The 21423-nt window shown below is 36.4% G+C and overlaps 1 protein-coding gene across 1 annotated transcript; it reads right to left on the bottom strand.

Moving 5' to 3' along the window:
• Window positions 1-782: 782 nt before the first annotated feature.
• On the bottom strand, window positions 783-20913 carry LOC128208020 (calmodulin-A-like). The gene is made up of 5 exons (XM_052911300.1): window positions 20766-20913; window positions 19932-19965; window positions 19256-19384; window positions 5856-6101; window positions 783-2289 (listed from the first exon to the last, which is right to left on the bottom strand). The coding sequence occupies exons 1-5, from the start codon at window positions 20766-20768 to the stop codon at window positions 2255-2257; spliced, it is 447 nt and encodes a 148-aa protein (XP_052767260.1). The 5' UTR covers window positions 20769-20913; the 3' UTR covers window positions 783-2254.
• Between the last annotated feature and the right edge of the window lie 510 nt (window positions 20914-21423).

The following is a 21423-nucleotide window of genomic DNA, read 5'->3' as shown; positions in this document are numbered from 1 at the left end:
GTGAAAACTAGCCAGGTCTTTAATGGATCACATTGGGATGTAAGGAACATTTCAGTGAAATTATTTTAAAATCAGGGAAAATTGTTTCTGAAAAGATGATTTTCGAAATTTTACATAGACATATACTGAAAAGTAGCACCGCCTCAATCAATCTGGCCAGGGCGAGATTTTTCAAAATAGACAGATAAAGTGAAAAGTAGTTTCACCCCTTGCGGCCATATTTTCTAAGAATTAACATCGGGTGAAGGACTTGATGCAGGGTCACTTAAGGAACATTTCCGTGAAATTATTTATTCCTGTCAGCAGTCTTTGAGAAGTGTTTTCCTTTCCATTGCCATAGCAACCAGAGTTCTGAATGGAACCACTTTGTTTTAAGGAATCTGGAAGATGACCACCTTAGGAACATTTTTGTGAAGTTTAGTTGAAATTGTCCTTATGGTTTAGGAGGAAAAGTTGTTTGAAGGAAAATGTTGCTTAGACAGACGGAAGATGGATAATCTCCCTACTTTCTGCTCAGGTGAGCTAAAAATGCACTGGTTGTATTAACTGAAAACCCTCACACCATAAATGTTAATGTTATATTACATTAACTCAATTAATAAGAACATCCATTGTACGAGACGACAAGAAAACATTGTTCATCAAATGGACGAAAAACTCCTCACCAGTGGATTTGATTTGGTGGTAAGGAGAGTGATACAGCCGGCTCACTCATTAACCCCAACACATTTATTTTGAGAACATAGTAATTCTTTCAAGGGGAAAGGAAAAAGAAAGAAAAGTCTATTTTTGTTCGCTTTATGGCGTAATGCACAGTAACACATACAAAATCTACGAGTCCCTTTTCTGAACACAAATATCATGCCAAGTAGTCGTATGTAAGTCTATCATCAATACGATGAAATGTAAGAACCAATCGATAATAATGAAAATGTACATCAATAAATATTTCACACTGTTATCACAACCTTTGTAGAGAAATTATAAACATCCTAGTTTTTTTCATTAAGCTTGCTAGAACAAATGAAATCACAAATACAAAATAAAAGCATTATAAATTGATGTTTGAACTTAACAAGAAAGCCACATTATAGCCGGATATTTTATTTTGACAATGGCGTTTTTTCAATAGAATGTTTGTTTAGTGGGCAATAATTAGAAATTGCTTTTTACTACCATTTATTGTTTTGATTATACTGAAGCTGAACGACAGGTTAAAAAGAAATGTCCTGTATTCATAAATATTCTGACCAAATTTATGAAAAAATTATTAAAAAAGTATTATGGGGATTTTTTTTATAAGATTTGACCTAGTGAGCTAGTTTTTGACCTGAGGTGACACATATTCATAATTGTTGAAGACAACATTCAGAAAAGTACTCGAACCTAGTTTCATAATAATTGGATAAAACTATTGAATTTATGACATGGAATTAAAATGCAGAATTGTTACGCCATAACTTGAAAAATGGCCAGCACACCCACCATTCTATAAACTGTAATTTCGCGTTAAAAAATCCGGCTAAAAATGGTTATCTTTTGGTCACCAGGGGGTACAATCATCAAGAATACTAATAGGGTCAGAGATAATACCCAAGTTATTAGGGTCAGAGATTACACCCTAGGTATGAAACTAGGGTTCTTGATGAACTTTTACCAAGAACATTATAGTGAATGCAGTTAATAATTTTAACAAATTAAAAACTGTATCTTTTGCTTTTAATGATTGTTTATAGTTAACATGATATATGCAACACAGAACTTGGATTTTAAGTATGAAAATACAGGCAACTCAGGAACAATATATAAATACATGTAACAGAACAGAAACACATAGTCTAGCAAAAACTAGCTGAGGGAATCACTGCAAGCCAGTTTTATGTATACATATTAGGATCGTCCAACTTTGTTAGTTACACAACAACAAATTAAAGGACAAAAATGTTACTTTGAGAAAAATATGATACAGCATCAGCATGATTTAATTTCATAATTTAAAATTGTTAATTCTATGTTCACAGTTGCATTAAATTAACACTGGTAACATTAGTCTCAGACTCTCTGATTTGCCTAAGACCACATTGTTTGTACAACATGGAGGGGTTAAAAAGACAGCAGATGTATTTTAAAGAGCCTTTGAGATGAAATTAAAACTGGTTTCCAGCCATTCCTCCACTGCAGCTATTCCCCACCAAACATGGAATGATAATATATTATTTTGATGGTCGGTGGCAGATCACATCATCTGTCTCTCTCAATTCATGCAGGATTCGATGGCACGTACAATATCTGGAAAATCAATTTGAATTCTTAAACACTATCACGGTATATTCTTCGAAGAGTCAATCCCTGTGAATACATGTACTAGTTAGTGTTTTGCAATGATATTGATGATTTTAAGAACGACTTTGGAACAAACAACAAAATGGTCAATGTTATTTAAGTAAACTGTTTGTGTTTAACTTAGTGAAAAAAGAAAAAAATACTATAATGTAAGAAATTAGTTTAGATATATTCAAATTAAATGCATGTGTATGTAAGAACTTTCAATTTAAATGTTTTTTATCTCCGTACACATCATACACTGTTATCAACATCTTAAAACACTAGCTCTTTTCAGACAACAGAATTTGCTTACGACTTCTTCTCATTTGTGCAAAGTAGACTGACCTATCTTCAACAAATGTGACTAAGTACCATTCCCGGACAAGAAACCAGGTTTATTGATCACTAAGCTATGGATACATTCACTTTCAATGCTAATATATGTCTTTAATATCATATCTAAGCCTTTAAACATACAGTTTCAGTGAATAAGACTTGCAGTTGCTGAGAAATAGCCAAAACATAGATGGATGGATGGACTCATGGACCTAGTGGCGGCTAAATGACATGAACTATTTTTATATGTGCCAGTGACAGTAGCTAATATCCAAATCATGTACATACTAGTTACAGCACACTGTGACACATTCAAAGAGAACCATAGGGACTCGCTCATGTTTTTGGACCAAAATTTAGTTTTCCTGGTAATACATGTGAAAACACTTATTTTATCACTATTTTACTCAAAGATCCCGAAATTGCAGAAAAAATCAAGGTCATCAAAGCCTATCATTGAATTTGTTATTAAAACTGTATACATTGTCCAAATTGTATTGCTTTAACTCCAAAAATCAGAAAGTAGGTCAAAAGGTCACAGTCAAGTTCATCCAAATACAACATTAATACTTGTTTTTAATACTGTACACATGGTCCATATTTCACTGCTGTAGCTTCAAAATTAAGAAAGTAGGTCAAAAGGTCACATTCAAGGTCATCTGAGGACAACATTGATACTTGTGTAAAACTGTACAAATGGTCCAAATTCAATTGCTGTAGCTTCAAAAATAAGAAAGTAGGTCAGAAGGTCACATTCAAGGTCATCCAATGAAATCATTGATAATTGTTTTGAAAACTGAACATATGGTCCACATTTCATTGCTGTAGCTTAAGTTAAGAAAGTAGGTCAAAAGGTCACATTCAAGGCCATCTGAGGACAACATAGATACTTGTTTGCAAAACTGTACACATGGTCCAAATTTAATTGCTGTAGCTTCAAAAATAAGAAAGTAGGTCAGAAGGTCACATTCAAGGTCATCTAAGGAAATCATTGATAATGATTTTGAAAACTGAACATATGGTCCACATTTCATTGCTGTAGCTTCAAAAATAAGAAAGTTGGTCAAAAGGTCACAAACAAGGTCATCACAGTATCTGTTTACAAACAGTACACAAGGTCAAAATTTCATAACAGTAGCTTCAAAAATATGAAAGTAGGTAAAAATATCACAGTCAAGGCCATTCAAGGACAACGTTGATACTAGTTTGCAAATTTGTACGCAAAGTCCAAATTTCATTGCTGTAGCTTCAAAAATAAGGACGCAGGTCAAAAGGCCACAGTCAAGGTCATCTGAGAAAAACATAAATATTTGTTTTCAAAATTGTACACATGGTCCAACTTTCATTGCTGTAGCTTTAAAAATAAAGAAGTAGGTCTGGGGGTGGGGCCAGCTTTGGCCCCAGGGGCATATTTTTATCTATCTTGGAAGAGGGTCATCATAATTATTATGATGCTCTACAACAAATATCAATTGTATGAGCCTTGTGGTTTGAAACGAGAAGATTTTGAAAGTTTTTCTTATGTAAGTCTCTATGAAAGTTGTGACCACTGGGGCAGGGCCAGTTTTGACCCCAGGGGCATAATTTGAACAATCCTGGCAGAGGACCATTAAAGGGTGCCTTATTCAAAATAGCAAGAGTCTGCCCAGCAGTTTTAGACAAAAACATTTTAAAACATTTCCAAATATAAGTATTCCAAACCTGTGAACCCCCGAGGCGTGGCCAGTAATGACCCCAGGGGCATAATTTGTACAAACATTAACAAGCAATTGTGTTCAGATGAATGCATGAACGACAGACACTTCTGGTCTTTGGCCAATAGAGCTTAAAATGGCCTTTGGCCAATAGAGATAAAAATCAACCAGTTTCACTATGTGAAAACCTGGTTAAGAATAAGTGGTCAAGCACACCTATAATCTTTAATATTGTAAACAGTAGCAATGAATTTAGGTACAGTTACTTATATTGTAATACAGAAGGACCGAAAGAAAGGGACAGACAAAGCTGTGATACTGCATTTCCTCTCATTGCCATCTGTCTATATTTTGAGTTTAATTTTAATACCTTAAGTTCATTCCAAGATATGGCCCGGACAAGCACTGATTATGAAACAAGAGGCCCAAAAGTGCCTATGCTCTACTGGCATGGCTCTTGTGGTCATTTTCAATCCAGAGCATGTACATTTGAGCAATAGGCAACAAATATATAGTTCACTTTTTGTGTTTGGGTTAGCTGAAAATGCTGCACGTTCAACATCTGAGAACAGGAAGTGTTGTAAGCAGATTAGTTGCATGGACTATTTTAATATGTGCCAAGTGAAGGTAATCTGAGGGTAAAAAATATTTGCTTTCAAAACTGTTCACATGGTCAAAATTTCATTTCTGTAGCTTTAAAAATTAAAAAGTAAGTCAAAAGGGGTGGGGCCATCTCTTACATAGAAAAGAGAACTCTTCCCTGGGCCTCCGCCAACGTCGCCAAGGTCGTTTGCATTTGCCGCATTGGTGTCTCCATGGGGGGGGGGGCAGTAATGACCCCAGGGGCATAATTTGAACAAACCTTCACAAGTAATTGTGACTTTACATGTAAACTTGGCTAAAATTAGAATTCCCTCATGTAGACTTAGCTTAAAATAGCATTTTTTTTTACTTTCAAGACCCATAATCCAGGCATGCATGGGCAGATCTGGCTGGTTTTCAAAAGGAACCAAGTTCTAATGGATATCTAAATACTGTACAAGTTTTATCGAGATACAATCAAAACTGAAGACTGTATCATGTTCACAAGCAATTGTTTACTGACGAACTTATTTTTTAATACTTTCAAGGCCCATAATCTAGGCATGCATGGTCGGATCTGGCTGGATTTCGAAAGGAACCAAGCTCTAATGGATATCTAAATACTGCACAAGTTTCATTGAGATACAATCAACACTGAAGACTGTATCGTGCTCACAAGCGAGTGTTTACACAATATTAATTAATTTAAAGTTATCTCCCATGATGTTTGGAGTTACATACCTTCATGCATGACCTGGTTATCTACTGTAATTTACAGTTGACTCTTGTTACCTACCTTCATGAATTGGTTAATCTCGTTTCTTTAGTGTGATTTTACAGTTATCTCCCTTAAATTATGAGTTACCTACCTTAGTACATGATGTTACATTATCAAAACAAATGTTAAGAGTTACCTACCCTCATACATGATCTGGTTATCTCCCGTGATATCTACCTCCCGGTACATCTCGTCCACCTCGTCATCCTTCAGCTTCTCTCCCAGGTGCACAAGCACGTGACGTAACTCTTTGGCATCAATGTAGCCATTACCATCTTTGTCAAAGATGCGGAACGCATCAAGGAGACTTTCACGTGTCTCCAACGCTGGCGCCTTCGTTTGAATGACACGCTTCAGGTCTTCCATGCTGAACAAACGCTCGCTCTCTGGTAAAATATACAACCATTGCAATTAAAACATATTTTATTAGCTTTAAAATGTAACATTTCAAGTCAGTTATGTAGTTGTTATTGTTTAATTGCTTGCAATTGGGGCGGCAGGCACAAATGGGGACTGACAGCAGATATGTCCCGAAGAAACTACTATCCTGGTTCAGAGTTAAATCCAGTTTTACTTTAAGTATCTATCATGTGTTTCCGGTACGGATAGAAAAATCCGACCCGAGGGCACGTGCCTAAGCCGGTAACAAGGCTTGCCGAGTTACCAGCCACCCAGCGTGCCAAGGGTCGGATTTTTCGATCTGGACCGGAAAAACATGATTGATATTTTTACTTGCATACCTAAATTTATCAATTTGTGGAAAAAATGACGTTGAAAACGAACTTTTGTACAATTACACCAAAAAGCGCGTGCGACGTTGTTTACTGACGTTATAAAGCGCAGTAATTTTGAATAACTAAAAATAGCGGTTTTTAACGATTATTTATTTTCAATTTTAATTAAAAGTCTTGCAAACATATATATTTGATTGCGCTTTATTGAAATGGCATAATATATTTTCCTAAACCATACAATAAATGAAATAAGAAGTGGCGCGTTGTTGCGCGTGACTCATCTTAAATGGGGTATGTAAGATGGGTATTTTCCAGCACTGGTCACATGACACACACGTCCGGTATGCAAGAAATCCCTGTATTACATCCCTAGTAAAAGGCACAGCATTACATCCCTAGTGATACATGTAGGTACAGTATTACATCCCTAGTGATAAGGTACAGTCCCTAGTGATAGGTACAGTATTACATCCCTAGTGATAGGTACAGTATTACAACTCTAGTGATAGGTACAGTCCCTATTGATAGGTACAGAATTACATCCCAAGTGATAGGTACAGTATTACAACCCTAGTGATAGGTACAGTGTTACTGATAGGTACAGTGTGACATCCCTAGTGATAGGTACAGTATTACATCCCTAGTGATAGGTACAGTATTACAACCCTAGTAATAGGTACAGTGTTACTGATAGGTACAGTATTACCTCCCTAGTGATAGGTACAGTATTACATCCCTAGTGATAGGTACAGTATTATATCACTAGTGATAGGTACAGTGTGACATCCCTAGTGATAGGTACAGTATTACATCCCTAGTGATAGGTACAGTATTATATCCCTAGTGATAGGTACAGTATTATATCCCTAGTGATAGGTACAGTATTACATCCCAAGTGATAGGTACAGTATTACATCCCAAGTGATAGGTACAGTATTACATCCCTAGTGATAGGTACAGTATTACAACTCTAGTGATAGGTACGGTCCCTATTGATAGGTTCAGTATTACATCCCAAGTGATAGGTACAGTATTACAACTCTAGTGATAGGTACAGTGTTACATCCCTAATGATAGGTACAATGTTACATCCATAGTGATAGGTACAGTATTACATCCCTAGTGATAGGTACAATGTTACATCCCTAGTGATAGGTACAGTATTACATCCCTAGTGATAGGTACAGTATTACTGATAGGTACAGTGTGACATCCCTAGTGATAGGTACAGTATTACATCCCTAGTGATAGGTACAGTATTATATCCCTAGTGATAGGTACAGTATTACATCCCTAGTGATAGGTACAGTTTGACATCCCTAGTGATAGGTACAGTGTGACATCCGTAGTGATAGGTACAGTGTGACATTCTAGTGATAAGGTACAGTATTATATCCCTAGTGATAGGTTCAGTATTACATCCCTAGTGATAGGTACAGTATTACAACCCTTGTGATAGATCCAGTATTACATCCCTAGTGATAGATCCAGTATTACATCCCTAGTGATAGGTACAGTATTACATCCCTAGTGATAGGTACAGTGTGACATCCCTAGTGATAGATCCAGTATTACATACCTAGTGATAGGTACAGTATTACATCCCTAGTGATAGATCCAGTATTACATCCCTAGTGATAGATCCAGTATTACATCCCTAGTGATAGGTACAGTATTACATCCCTAGTGATAGGTACAGTATTACATCCCTAGCGATTAGGTACAGTATTACATCCCTAGTGATAGGTACAGTATTACATCCCTAGCGATTAGGTACAGTATTACATCCCTAGTGATAGGTACAGTATTACATCCCTAGTGATAAGTACAGTGTGACATCCCTAGTGATAGATCCAGTATTACATCCCTAGCGATTAGGTACAGTATTACATCCCTAGTGATAGATCCAGTATTACATCCCTAGCGATTAGGTACAGTATTACATCCCTAGTGATAGGTACAGTATTACATCCCTAGTGATAGGTACAGTGTGACATCCCTAGTGATAGGTACAGTATTACATCCCTACTGATAGGTACAGTTTGACATCCCTAGTGATAGGTGTAGTATTACTGATAGGTACAGTGTGACATCCCTAGTGATAGGTACAGTATTACATCCCTAGTGATAGGTACAGTATTACATCCCTAGTGATAGGTACAGTGTGACATCCCTAGTGATAGGTACAGTATTACATCCCTAGTGATAGGTACAGTGTGACATCCCTAGTGATAGGTACAGTGTGACATCCCTAGCGATTAGGTACAGTATTACATCCCTAGTGATAGGTACAGTATTACATCCCTAGTGATAGGTACAGTGTGACATCCCTAGTGATAGGTACAGTATTACATCCCTACTGATAGGTACAGTTTGACATCCCTAGTGATAGGTACAGTGTGACATCCCTAGTGATAGGTACAGTGTGACATTCTAGTGATTAGGTACAGTATTACATCCCTAGTGATAGGTACAGTATTACATCCCTAGTGATAGGTACAGTGTGACATCCCTAGTGATAGATCCAGTATTACATCCCTAGCGATAAGGTACAAGTATTACATCCCTAGTGATAGGTACAGTATTACATCCCTAGTGAAAGGTACAGTGTGACATCCCTAGTGATAGGTACAGTATTACATCCATAGCAATTAGGTACAGTATTACATCCCTAGCGATTAGGTACAGTATTACATCCCTAGTGATAGGTACAGTATTACATCCCTAGTGATAGGTACAGTGTGACATCCCTAGTGATAGATCCAGTATTACATCCCTAGCGATTAGGTTCAGTATTACATCCCTAGTGATAGGTACAGTATTACATCCCTAGTGATAGGTACAGTGTGACATCCCTACTGATAGGTACAGTATTACATCCCTAGTGATAGGTACAGTATTACATCCCTAGTGATAGGTACAGTGTGACATCCCTAGTGATAGGTACAGTATTACATCCCTAGTGATAGGTACAGTATTATATCCCTAGTGATAGGTACAGTATTACATCCCTAGTGATAGGTACAGTGTGACATCCCTACTGATAGGTACAGTATTGCATCCCTAGCGATTAGGTACAGTATTACATCCCTAGTGATAGGTACAGTGTGACATCCCTAGTGATTAGGTACAGTATTACATCCTTAGTGATAGGTACAGTATTACATCCCTAGTGATAGGTACAGTGTGACATCCCTAGCGATAGGTACAGTGTGACATCCCTAGTGATAGGTACAGTATTACCTCCCTAGTGATAGGTACAGTATTACATCCCTAGTGATAGGTACAGTTTGACATCCCTAGTGATAGGTACAGTATGACATCCCTAGTGATAGGTACAGTATTACATCCCTAGTGATAGGTACAGTGTTACATCCCTAATGATAGGTACAGGTATACATCCCTAATGATAGGTACAGTATTACATCCCTAGTGATAGGTACAGTATTACATCCCTAGTGATAGGTACAGTGTGACATCCCTAGTGATAGGTACAGTGTGACATCCCTAGTGATAGGTGCAGTATTACATCCCTAGTGATAGGTACAGTGTGACATCCCTAGTGATAGGTACAGTGTGACATCCCTAATGATAGGTACAGTATTACATCCCTAGTGATAGGTACAGTATTACCTCCCTAGTGATAGGTACAGTGTGACATCCCTAGTGATAGGTACAGTGTGACATCCCTAGTGATAGGTACAGTATTACATCCCTAGTGATAGGTACAGTATTACATCCCTAGTGATAGGTACAGTAATACATCCCTAATGATAGGTACAGTATTACATCCCTAGTGATAGGTACAGTATTACATCCCTAGTGATAGGTACAGTATTACATCCCTACTGATAGGTACAGTTTGACATCCCTAGTGATAGGTACAGTGTGACATCCCTAGTGATAGGTACAGTATTACATCCCTAGTGATAGGTACAGTGTGACATCCCTAGTGATTAGGTAAAGTATTACATCCCTAGGGATAGGTACAGTATATCCTCCCTAATGATAGGTACAGTATTACATCCCTAGTGATAGGTACAGTATTACATCCCTAGTTATAGATCCAGTATTACATCCCTAGTGATAGGTACAGTGTGACATTCCTATTGATAGGTCCCAGATGTATTTTTAATAAGTCAAGGACCATAACCTTGCATAACTTTGCCTGATGAAATAAATAAACTAATGTGCATAATCTCCATTTTAACCTCTATCCACATACTGATTTTCATGAGTTTCATGAACCTAGCTTTGATACTTGAGTTATCACAGGACCAAATTGACTATATTTTTAACGAGAGATGTTTGTCAAACAACCAAAAGGGGTCATCTACTGGTCAGGCCCAACACCAAAGTCAAGTTTGAGGGCCATGGATGCAGGCATTTACAAGTTATTACTCAAACAACCTTTTCACATTGACCTTTGACCTGATGACCCCTAAAATCGATAGTAAAGTCATGTTTGAGGGCCATGGATGCAGGCATTTACAAGTTATCACTCAAACAACCTTTTCTCATTGATCTTTGACCTGATGACCCCTAAAATCGATAGAGGTTATCTACTGGTCAGGCCTAACATTCATGTCAAATTTGCTGACCATATGGGCCAAGAATTGTTAAGTTTGCGTTCAAGGTCACTGTGACCTTGACCTTTGACCCGATGACCCCCTAAATCAATAGGGGTCATCTACTGGTCAGGCCCAACCTCTTAGTCGAGTTTGAGGGCCATGGTTGCAGGCATTGTCAAGTTCTCACTCTGACAATCTTTAAGTATTCAAGGTAACTGTGACCTTGACCTTCGACCCAATGACCCCTTGAATCAATAGGGGTCAGCTACTGGTCAGGCCCAGCCTCCATGTCAAGTTTGATGACCATAGGTCAAGGCATTGTAGAGTAATCAGTCAGACAAGCTTTGACAACCTTTTACTATTAAAGGTCACTGTGACCATGACTTTTGACCTGATGACTCTTAAAATCAATAGGGGTTATCTACTACTCATGCCCAACCTTCATGTCAAGTTTGATGACAATACATCTAGGAATTGTAAAGTTATCACTGGGACAAGCTTTGGTCTACAGACGGATGGACGGACAGACCTACCGACATGTGCAAAGCAATATACCCCCTCTTCTTTATAGGGGGGCATAAAAATAACTATGAATTTGATCATTTGGAACTGAAATGTTATTCAAACCATAGCCTAATATAATTTTATGCTCTACCATTAGGATACTAATAAACCTACTTATGCTAGCTTTGCATCTGCTGTGAAGTTGTAACTTTAATGTTGCTTTCCTTTCATTTGGATATTAATACATTGCAAAAAAACAAGAAAGTAACAAGAGATGTTTATGAACAAGAGCTGTCACAGAGACAGCGCGCTCAACTATTCCGCCGCTTTTCAGTGTAAGGATTGAAAAGTTTTAGCAAAACATGCATGGAACACTGTTAGATTAGATTTTAATACAATACATGATGTGCTGAGATATTAACATAAATGTGGTTACATGCAAAATTTTAACGAGAATTTCTAAGTCTAATAATAAAGGGCAATTATTTGCAAAATACAGTTATCTAACTTGGTTATTCAATTAAGTTGGGTGGTTGAATACCATAGTATAAAGTCTCAATGCAATACATCAAGTAGTTGCTGAGATATTATTCTATGTGTGCTAACATGCAAGACCTTAACCAGAATTTCAAAGTCGCATAATAAGGGGCAAAAATTATATATTATAAAAGATAGAGTTATCTTACTTGATTAAATAAGAAGGTTAAATGGTTGGGAGCCTGTGTGTAAAGTTTCAATGCAATACATAATGTATTCGCTGAGGAATTGACTTAAAAGTGGTAACATGCAAAACCTTAACCAGATTTTCTATGTCGAATAAAAAAGGGGCCATTTTTTGAATTTAATGCTAACTAGATTTATCCAACTTGGTTATTTAAGTAGATTGGATGGTTGAGAACCATTGTATAAAGTTTCAATGTAATACATCAAGTAGTTGCTAAGATATTAACCTATGTGTGCTTACATGCAAAACCTTAACCAGAATTTCTAAGTCAATTAATAAAGGCCCATAATTTGCATTAATTCAAAAATGTGTTATCTTACTTCATTAATTTAGTAGATTAGATAGTTGGGAATACATGTCTAAAGTTTAAATGCAATACATGATATATTTGCTGTGATACTGACTTAAATGTGGTTACATGCAAAACCTTAACAAGAATTTCTTAGTCGAATAATAAAGGACAATTATTTTGCATTAAATGCAAACTAGAGTTATCTAGCTTGATTAATTAAGTAGGTTGGAAGGTTGAGTACCATTGTATAAACTCTCAATGCAATACTTCAAGTAGTTGCTGAAATACTTACCTATGTGTGCTTACACACAAAACCTTTACCAGAATTTCTAAGTCGAAAGGGCAATTGTTTGCATTAAATGCAAACTAGAGTTATCTAACTTGGTTATTTATGTAGGTTGGATGGTTGAGTACCATTGTATAAAGATTCAATGCAATACCTCAATTAGTTGCTGAGATATTAACCTATGGGTGCTTGCACGCAAAACCTTAACCAGAATTTCTAATTCGAATAATAAAGGCCTATTATTTGCATTATATTCAAATAATTGTTATCTAACTTCATAAATTTAGTATGCAAGATAGTTAGGAATACATATCCAAAGTTTCGATGCAATAACTGATGTATTTACTGAGATAATGACCTAAAGGTGCTTACATGCAAAACCTTAACCAAGGTGTGACGCCAACGCCGACGCCAGGGTGAGTAGTATAGCTCTCCTTATTCTTCGAATAGTCGAGCTAAAAATCCATGCATGCCTAATGACAGCCAAGTCATAAATTTAAAGCCAAGACCAACATCCCTCAAAAGTTTGAGAATAATAGATATAGTTATTGACCAATTCTAAATTAAGTTAAACTAGAAGCGCCGCAATGCGACGAAACCAGGTTTTTGTTATGGGCAATCAGAAATTATAGCCAATTAATTTGTTGTATGAGCAAGTTCAATCTGCAGCTTCATATAAGCTATATTCACACTAAGATTCATCACTATCCATCAATTCTAACTAAGTTGTTGGGCAGAAGAACATTTTTCTATTTTTAGTAACAGTGACCTTGACCCCCACCTCCCAAGCTAGCTCTTCACATAAGCTACCTTCGCTCTAAGTTTCATCAATATCTATCAATGCTAACTAAAGTTATTGGGCAGAAACCATTTTTCTATTTTTAGTAACAGTGACCTTGACCCCACTCCCTCAAAAGAAATTCCAAGCTTGCTCTTCACATAAGCTACTAGTACCTACACACAAAATTTCGTCAATATCTATCAGTCCTAACTAAAGTTATTGGGCAGAAACCATTTTTCTATTTTTAGTACCAGTGACCTTGACCTTAGCTCCACCACCCTCAAAAGCAATCCCAAGCTAGCTCTGTACATAAGCTACCTACACACCAAGTTTTATCAATATCTATCAATGCTAACTAAAGTTATTGGGCGGACACCATTTTTAAATTTTTAGTCACAGTGACCTTGACCTTAGCCCCACCCCCCTCAAAAGCATCCCAAGCTAGCTCTTTACATAAGCTACCCACACACCAAGTTTAATCAATTTCTAAATGCTATCAAAAGTTATTTGGCAAAAAACATTTTTCTATTTCAAGTAACAGTGACATTGACCGTAGCCCCTCCCCACTCAAAAGCAATCCCAAGCTAGCTCTTCACATGCTACCTACGCACCAAGTTTCATCAATATCGGTCAATCCCAACTAAAGTTATTGGGCGGAAACCATTTTTCTATTTTTAGTTATAGTGACCTTGACCATAGCCCCTCCCCACTCAAAAGCAATTTCAAGCTAGCTCTTCACATAAGCTACCTACACACCAACTTTCGTCAATATCTATCAATCCTAACTAAAGCTATTGGGCAGAAACCATTTTTCTATTTTAAGTAAAAGGCGACCTTGACCTTAGCCCCACCCCACTCAAAAGCAATCCTAGGCTAGCTCTGTACATAAGCTACCTACACTCCAAGTTTCATCAATATCGGTCAATGCTAACTAAAGTTATTGGGCAGAAACCATTTTTCTATTTTAAGTAACAGTGACCTTGACCATTTTTCTATTTTAAGTAAAAGGCGACCTTGACCTTAGCCCCACCCCCCTCAAAAGCAATCCTAAGCTAGCTCTGTACATAAGCTACCTACACTCCAAGTTTCATCAATATCGGTCATTGCTAACTAAAGTTATTGGGCAGAAACCATTTTTCTATCTTAAGTAACAGTGACCATGACCATTTTTCTATTTTAAGTAATAGTGACCTTGACCTTAGCCCCTCCCCACTCAAAAGCAATCCCAAGCTAGCTTTTCACATAAGCAACTTACACACCAAGTTTCATCAATATCGGTTAATGCTACTAAAGTTATTGGGCAGAAACCATTTTTCTTTTTTTAGTATCAGTGACCTTGACCGTAGCCCCACCCCCCTCAAAAGCAATCCCAAGCTAGCTCTTCCCATAAGCTACCTACACACCAAGTTTCATCAATATCTATCAATGCTAACTTAAGTTATTGAACAGAAACCAATGTTTGATGCCCGCCCGCCCGCCCGCCCGACAACCTCATTCTAATAACCCGGTTTTCGTTGAAAACCTGGTTAAAAAGGCTGATAACACTGTCAAACAAGAGTATAGCTGGTAGCAATGGATACTTCCCATACGCCCATTTTCTATGAAAAACAGGTATTGTAATATGATGTGAATGATTGTAGCATTATTACTATACTCAAGTTTGAAAAATTATAGCATGGAAAGATATGGGCAGGTTTGAGAATTAGATTTAAAGTAAATTTCAAGAAATGAAATGACAACATGGCCATGAGGGCTCTAAATCCGCTCACCTAAGTGAAAATTTTACACCTTTATTTTTTAAGAGAATGAATGAGTTTATTTGTTAAAGCAATGCAACTAGGGATTAAACTATGATTGAGTATTGTCAAATGCTGTAGGGGTTAAGGTCATCCAAGGACAACATTGATATTTGTTTTAAAAACTCTACACATGGTCCAAATTTCATTGCTGTGGCTTCAAAAATAAGAGAGTATGTCAAAAGGTCACAGTCAAGGTAATCAATGTACAACATTGATGTTTGTTTTCAAAACTGTACACATGGTCCAGATTGTATTGCAGTAGCTTCAAAAATAAGAAAGTAGGTCAAAAGGGATGGGGCCAGCTTTGACCACAGGGGCATAATTTGAACAAACTTAGTATAAGGCCATCATTTGATGCTACATACAAGATATCATACATAACAAATATTAAAGGGCTGGGCAATGTGGTTTCAAAAAAGAAGATTTTCAAGGATTTCACAACAGGAACCTGTAATTGTCTGCATGAATATAAATGGCTTTTGTAAATACTTTATACCATGTGTTACTATTTTAAAACTAAATTCGCTTTTATTTCAAGGTCACCAATTTATTGTTATGTATTGTTAACTTATGTTAGGTATGTTTGTTTTGTCATGTCGGAAAATAGTTTAATGAGCTAATGTTTGTTATGATATATCCGACATTAAATAAAGATTGTTGTATCTTTTATCTTGTACACAATTCAATATTATTATTATTATTATTATTAAGGAGTAGAAGCAGCAGTAGTAGCAGCAGCAGTAGTAGTAGTACTAGTAGTAGAAGTGTTCTTGTTGAAAAGATTTTCTTATATAAGGCAGTACAACAAGTGAGACCCATTGGCTAGTTTTGACCCCCAGGAGAAAACTTGGTAAAGGACCACTAGCCAATACTACATACCAAATATCTAAGCAATAGACCTAGCAGTTTTAAAGAATAAGTTTTAAAAGTTTTTTTCCTATTTAATTCTATGTAACACAGGTGATCCACAGCGTGTGACCAGTTTTGACCACTGTAAGGAGAACAATTTAAGTAAACTTGATACATGTCTTTTGTTTTAAACAAAAGGATTTTTTATCCATTTAAGTCTACATAAAACAAGTGAGGTGGCCATATGTGACCCAAGAGACAGAATTTGAGCAGATTCAAAACACCAAATATTTGAGCTCTACTCCAAGCAAAATTGAAAAAGAAGATTTAAAAACAAGTGACACCAGGGTGTTGCCAGTTTTAATCCAACAGTTAAAATTTGAGCAAATGTTTGCCTATAGTTATATAGTTTCTGCCTATATAGGTCTACATAAAACAAGTGTCCCCTGGGGGCTTGTCCAGTTGTTACCCTATGAGCCTACTTGGTACAGGACAACTAGTCAATGATCATACCAAATATCTAAGCTCCATGCCAGAATTAAAAAAAACAAGAGGCCCAAAAGGGCCTATGCTCTACTGGCTGGGTTTGTGTGGTCAACATCACTGTTTTCAAAAAGAACCAACCTCTTATAGATATCTGAATACTGTACAAGTTTCATCGAGATACAATCAAAACTGAAGACTGTATCATGTTCGCAAGCATTTTTTACACAATACAGGGTTCGAATTTAACTTTGACGCAACTTGCAAAATGAAAAATCAACTTGCAATTTTATTATTTGCTTTATTCCCTTATAATATTGTCTAATATTAAAGTAGTAACTAAAAATACACCCAAGACATAATAAAAAATAAATTATTATAAATATTAACAAGAGATGTCACAGAGACTATTCCGCTCAACTATTCCGCCGCTTTTCGCTGTATGGATTGAAAAGTTTTGGCAAAACATGCATGGATCACTGTTCGATTAGATTTCAATGCAATACATGATGTGGTACACAAACTATAACGTAAATTCTAAGTCGAAAAAGGGGCATAATTTTGTCAAAATGCTTGATAGAGTTACCTCCTCCTGTGTACAGGTTGAGGGCATGATGGTCAACAAGCGTGCAAAGTTTTAAAGCCAGATGTCAATGGACTTTGAAAATATTTGAGGTGAAACGCAAACTTTAACGTAAATTTTAAGTAGAAAAAGGGGCATAATTTTGTCAAAATGCTTGATAGAGTTACCTCCTCAACTATTCCGCCGCTTTTCGCTGTATGGATTGAAAAGTTTTGGCAAAACATGCATGGATCACTGTTCGATTAGATTTCAATGCAATACATGATATGGTACACAAACTATAACGTAAATTCTAAGTCGAAAAAGGGGCATAATTTTGTCAAAATGCTTGATAGAGTTACCTCCTCCTGTGTACAGGTTGAGGGCATGATGGTCAACAAGCGTGCAAAGTTTTAAAGCCAGATGTCAATGGACTTTGAAAATATTTGAGGTGAAACGCAAACTTTAACGTAAATTTTAAGTAGAAAAAGGGGCATAATTTTGTCAAAATGCTTGATAGAGTTACCTCCTCCTGTGTACAGGTTGTGGGCATGATGGTGAACAAGTGTGCAAAGTTTCAAAGCCAGATGTCCATGGACTTTGAAAATATTTGAGGTGGTACGCAAACTTTAACGTAAATTCTAAGTAGAAAAAGGGGCATAATTTTGTCAAAATGCTTGATAGAGTTACGTCCTCCTGTGTACAGTTTTGGGGCATGATGGTAAACAAGTGTGCAAAGTTTCAAAGCCAGATGTCAATGGACTTTGAAAATAGTTGAGGTGGTACGCAAACTTTAACGTAAATTTTAGGTAGAAAAAGGGGCATAATTTTGTCAAAATGCTTGATAGAGTTACCTCCTCCTGTGTACAGTTTGGGGGTATGATGGTGTACAAGTGTGGAAAGTTTCAAAGCCATATGTCAATGGACTTTGAAAATATTTGAGGTGGTACAAAAACTTTAACATAAGTGGTTACGCCGACGCTCTGGTGACTAGGATAGCTCTCCTTATTCTTCGAATCGTCGAGCTAAAAAGTATCAATCTTGAGGGACTCGACTACTAGAACTTGCTGATGACTTATTCTTTTTAGGGGGTACAGAAAGACTCATCAGATGCTGGCTGCTTTTTGATAACAAAGCTGTCCAATAATTTGACATTGTTCACTCTGTATATTTACCCTCGGCATCAGGTAATACCCATTCGGCAAGCGCGCTATAGATTTCATTAAGTCTTTAAGTATAAAAACAATAACATTATAAATTTATAATAAATAAAAGCAACAGATACCGTACAAGTTTCATCGAGATATTATCAAAACTGAAGGCTGTATCGTGTTAACAAGGAAAAATATATATTAACTCTCAGGCTAGTTAAACAGGTGACCCCAAGGGTTTGGTCAGTTTTGACAACAAAAATGGTAGAGAACGACTTACTAAATTCAAACAAGCTCTAGCTCTAGTAGTTTTGGACAAAAATATTTTTGAAGTTATTGTTCTATGACTGCATTATGTAAAACAAGTGACCCTGTGGCATTTTGACTCCAGGGGCACAGTATGAGCAAGCTTAGAAGAGGACCACTAGTTAATGATAAATACCGAATATCTAAGCTTAATAGTTTTGGACATTAATATTTTTTTAAAGATTTTCCTTTTTGTTGCCATGGCATCCAGAGATATGTATGGAATTTTATTTTTTAGCAAATTTCAATGGAGAAAACCCAAGGACCATTCTTATATAGTTTTTTTAAAATACACCCTTTGGTTTAAGAAGAGATGTAGTTTGAAGCAATATGTTAAAGCATGACAACAGATGACAGACACAGGGTGATCCTAATAGCTTCTCCTGAGCATTTCGTGCTAAGTTGAGCTTAAACTCTATTTGGGTAAGATGCAAGATTCAGCGACATTAATAATATGAAAATACATAACTTCACTGTTTAGAACATGTATCTACTTACGTCCCAACATGTCAGAGAAGTTGTCGTTTGTGGGTGAAATGCCAACAGAGCGGATGATCTGGGTGGCCTGGCTCCTGTCCACTTTCCCGTCCTGGTCAGTGTCAAAGATAACGAACGCCTCTTTCAATTCTACATGTAGGAGGGAGGGAAAGAAAATTTAAGATGTGTGGATTATATAAGGGCATATTTTGGTTTGTTTTATGGCTGAATTCCCTAAAACAGCCAATAACTACCTTCTCACAAATATGAAAAAATAGTTTAGGAATGTATTGGGTGAAAGGGAGGACATTTAAGTTGTGCCTCATTTTTTGCTACTGTTTCAATTCTTTCACTGTTTAGTAACACATTTTCAATTTGAAATGTCACTAAATTTTAATTGAGAAACTGTTGGTATGCAATATCTTCAGAACTTTACTCTTTCAGGAGAAATTTTGGAATTTCAAGAAAATACCAAATACTACAAAAATAATGTACTTATTTACTTCATTATTTTTGTAGTATTTGTTATTCTCTAAAAATTTCAAAAATTCTCCTGAAAGAGTAAATGGTTTCTGGAGATATTGCACACCAACAGTTTTTCAATTAAAATTTTCATCACAAAAAAACTACCAGAGACACACAGTACCAGTATGAATAAACCATTCATAATTTTGTTTCAGAAAAAAATGCTACATACGGGCTTGTTGTGTGGGGTTCAAGTTGAGTCCAGGCTGTAAAATAAAGGCCACATTACATACATACCATATGTGATACACAAATTCAAAATATCATTAAGTTTTAAAAGCAATTTCATTTGATGGAAAGTGTACTTCATTTGATAGAAAGCAAATTTTATTTGATTGGAAGTGTAATGGTATATCATTTGATGGAAAGTCAATAGCATGAAAATTTCTATAAAAAAATGTATAAACTATTTCAGTGGTTTTTGGGTTGATACTTGACTAAACAGTGAACAGTACTGTATATATGTAATTGTACTGTATAATATATATATATATATATATATATATATATATATATATATATATATATATATATATACTGTTTTAGTATAAGTCATGAACAGTAATCTTCATTTAAATTTCATGCCAATTATAAGCGTTTATGGATTGTTTAGTCATGGTTTGTATTAGTTTCTATTTATTTTTCACTGCAAATGAACGCCCCCATTTCAGGCCTCAAAAATATGCCCATAGGTAAATACTTGTACAGTATTTGTTAAGTGCCCTGCCCAATCTTTTCAAATACGGAGCGCGATATGGTAATCCACAGGCCTGACCGGAAATCATTTTGGTTTCTCAAAGATTAATACTACACAAATACATGTAAACCGCAAAGAAACACTTATAAGACCCATAAAACGGTGATTTCATTGAAATAATAATTGGAAAGAAAGACAACTCGATATGACACACCTGTGTATAACTTGACAAATATAATGTTCAACCTCTTCGGCTCTTGTCAAATAAAACGAACTCTCTGTCCATAAAATAAGACATTAGTAACTTACCATATTTATTCCTGATGTGTGTCTTTTGCAATACCTAAAAGGGAAATAAAGATGAGTTGAGTGTTTCTTCCTCTATCCGAGATCACACAGACCGGTTATCCTACAACTATTTTTATAGACACCAAAGAGGTTATCGAGGGGGATTTTACACAATCGTATCAACTCGGCCATCTCCGGCAAGCTTCGAGATAGACAATTCCAATCGGAACTCCTCGGCTAGTATCAAGTCTATCTCGAAGCTTGCCGGAGATGGCCGAGTTGTTACGATTGAGACAATTCCTGTTTCATACTCAATCGTAACAACTCGGCCATCTGCGGGCAAGCTTCGAGATAGACTTGATACTAGCCGAGGAGTTCCGATTGTTTCATACTGGCCGAGGTGTTCCGATTGGGATTTTACACTGACGGCAGTTGTTTTCGTTAAAATTGCCGAGAAGTTCCGAATGCTAGCCGCAAATACGTACTTTTACCACGAAACAAGAAATGTTAAAGGAATCTAGCAGCCTATAAGATATCAAGAAAGACCACTGATGCAAGGCATCAAAGGGCGCCGTCTAATAGTTTATGCATTTGTTATATGTTTAAAAACAATGAATAGTTACGGTCAACGAGCATATAATGACACAAACAAAGGGAAAATGTTCTTTTCAAAGTGTAA

The sequence above is a fragment of the Mya arenaria genome, chromosome 11 (genome assembly GCF_026914265.1).
Source record: "Mya arenaria isolate MELC-2E11 chromosome 11, ASM2691426v1".
NCBI classification, from domain to species: domain Eukaryota; kingdom Metazoa; phylum Mollusca; class Bivalvia; order Myida; family Myidae; genus Mya; species Mya arenaria.
Note: the sequence above shows the minus strand (reverse complement) of the source record. Positions and strands in the feature narration are given on the sequence as shown.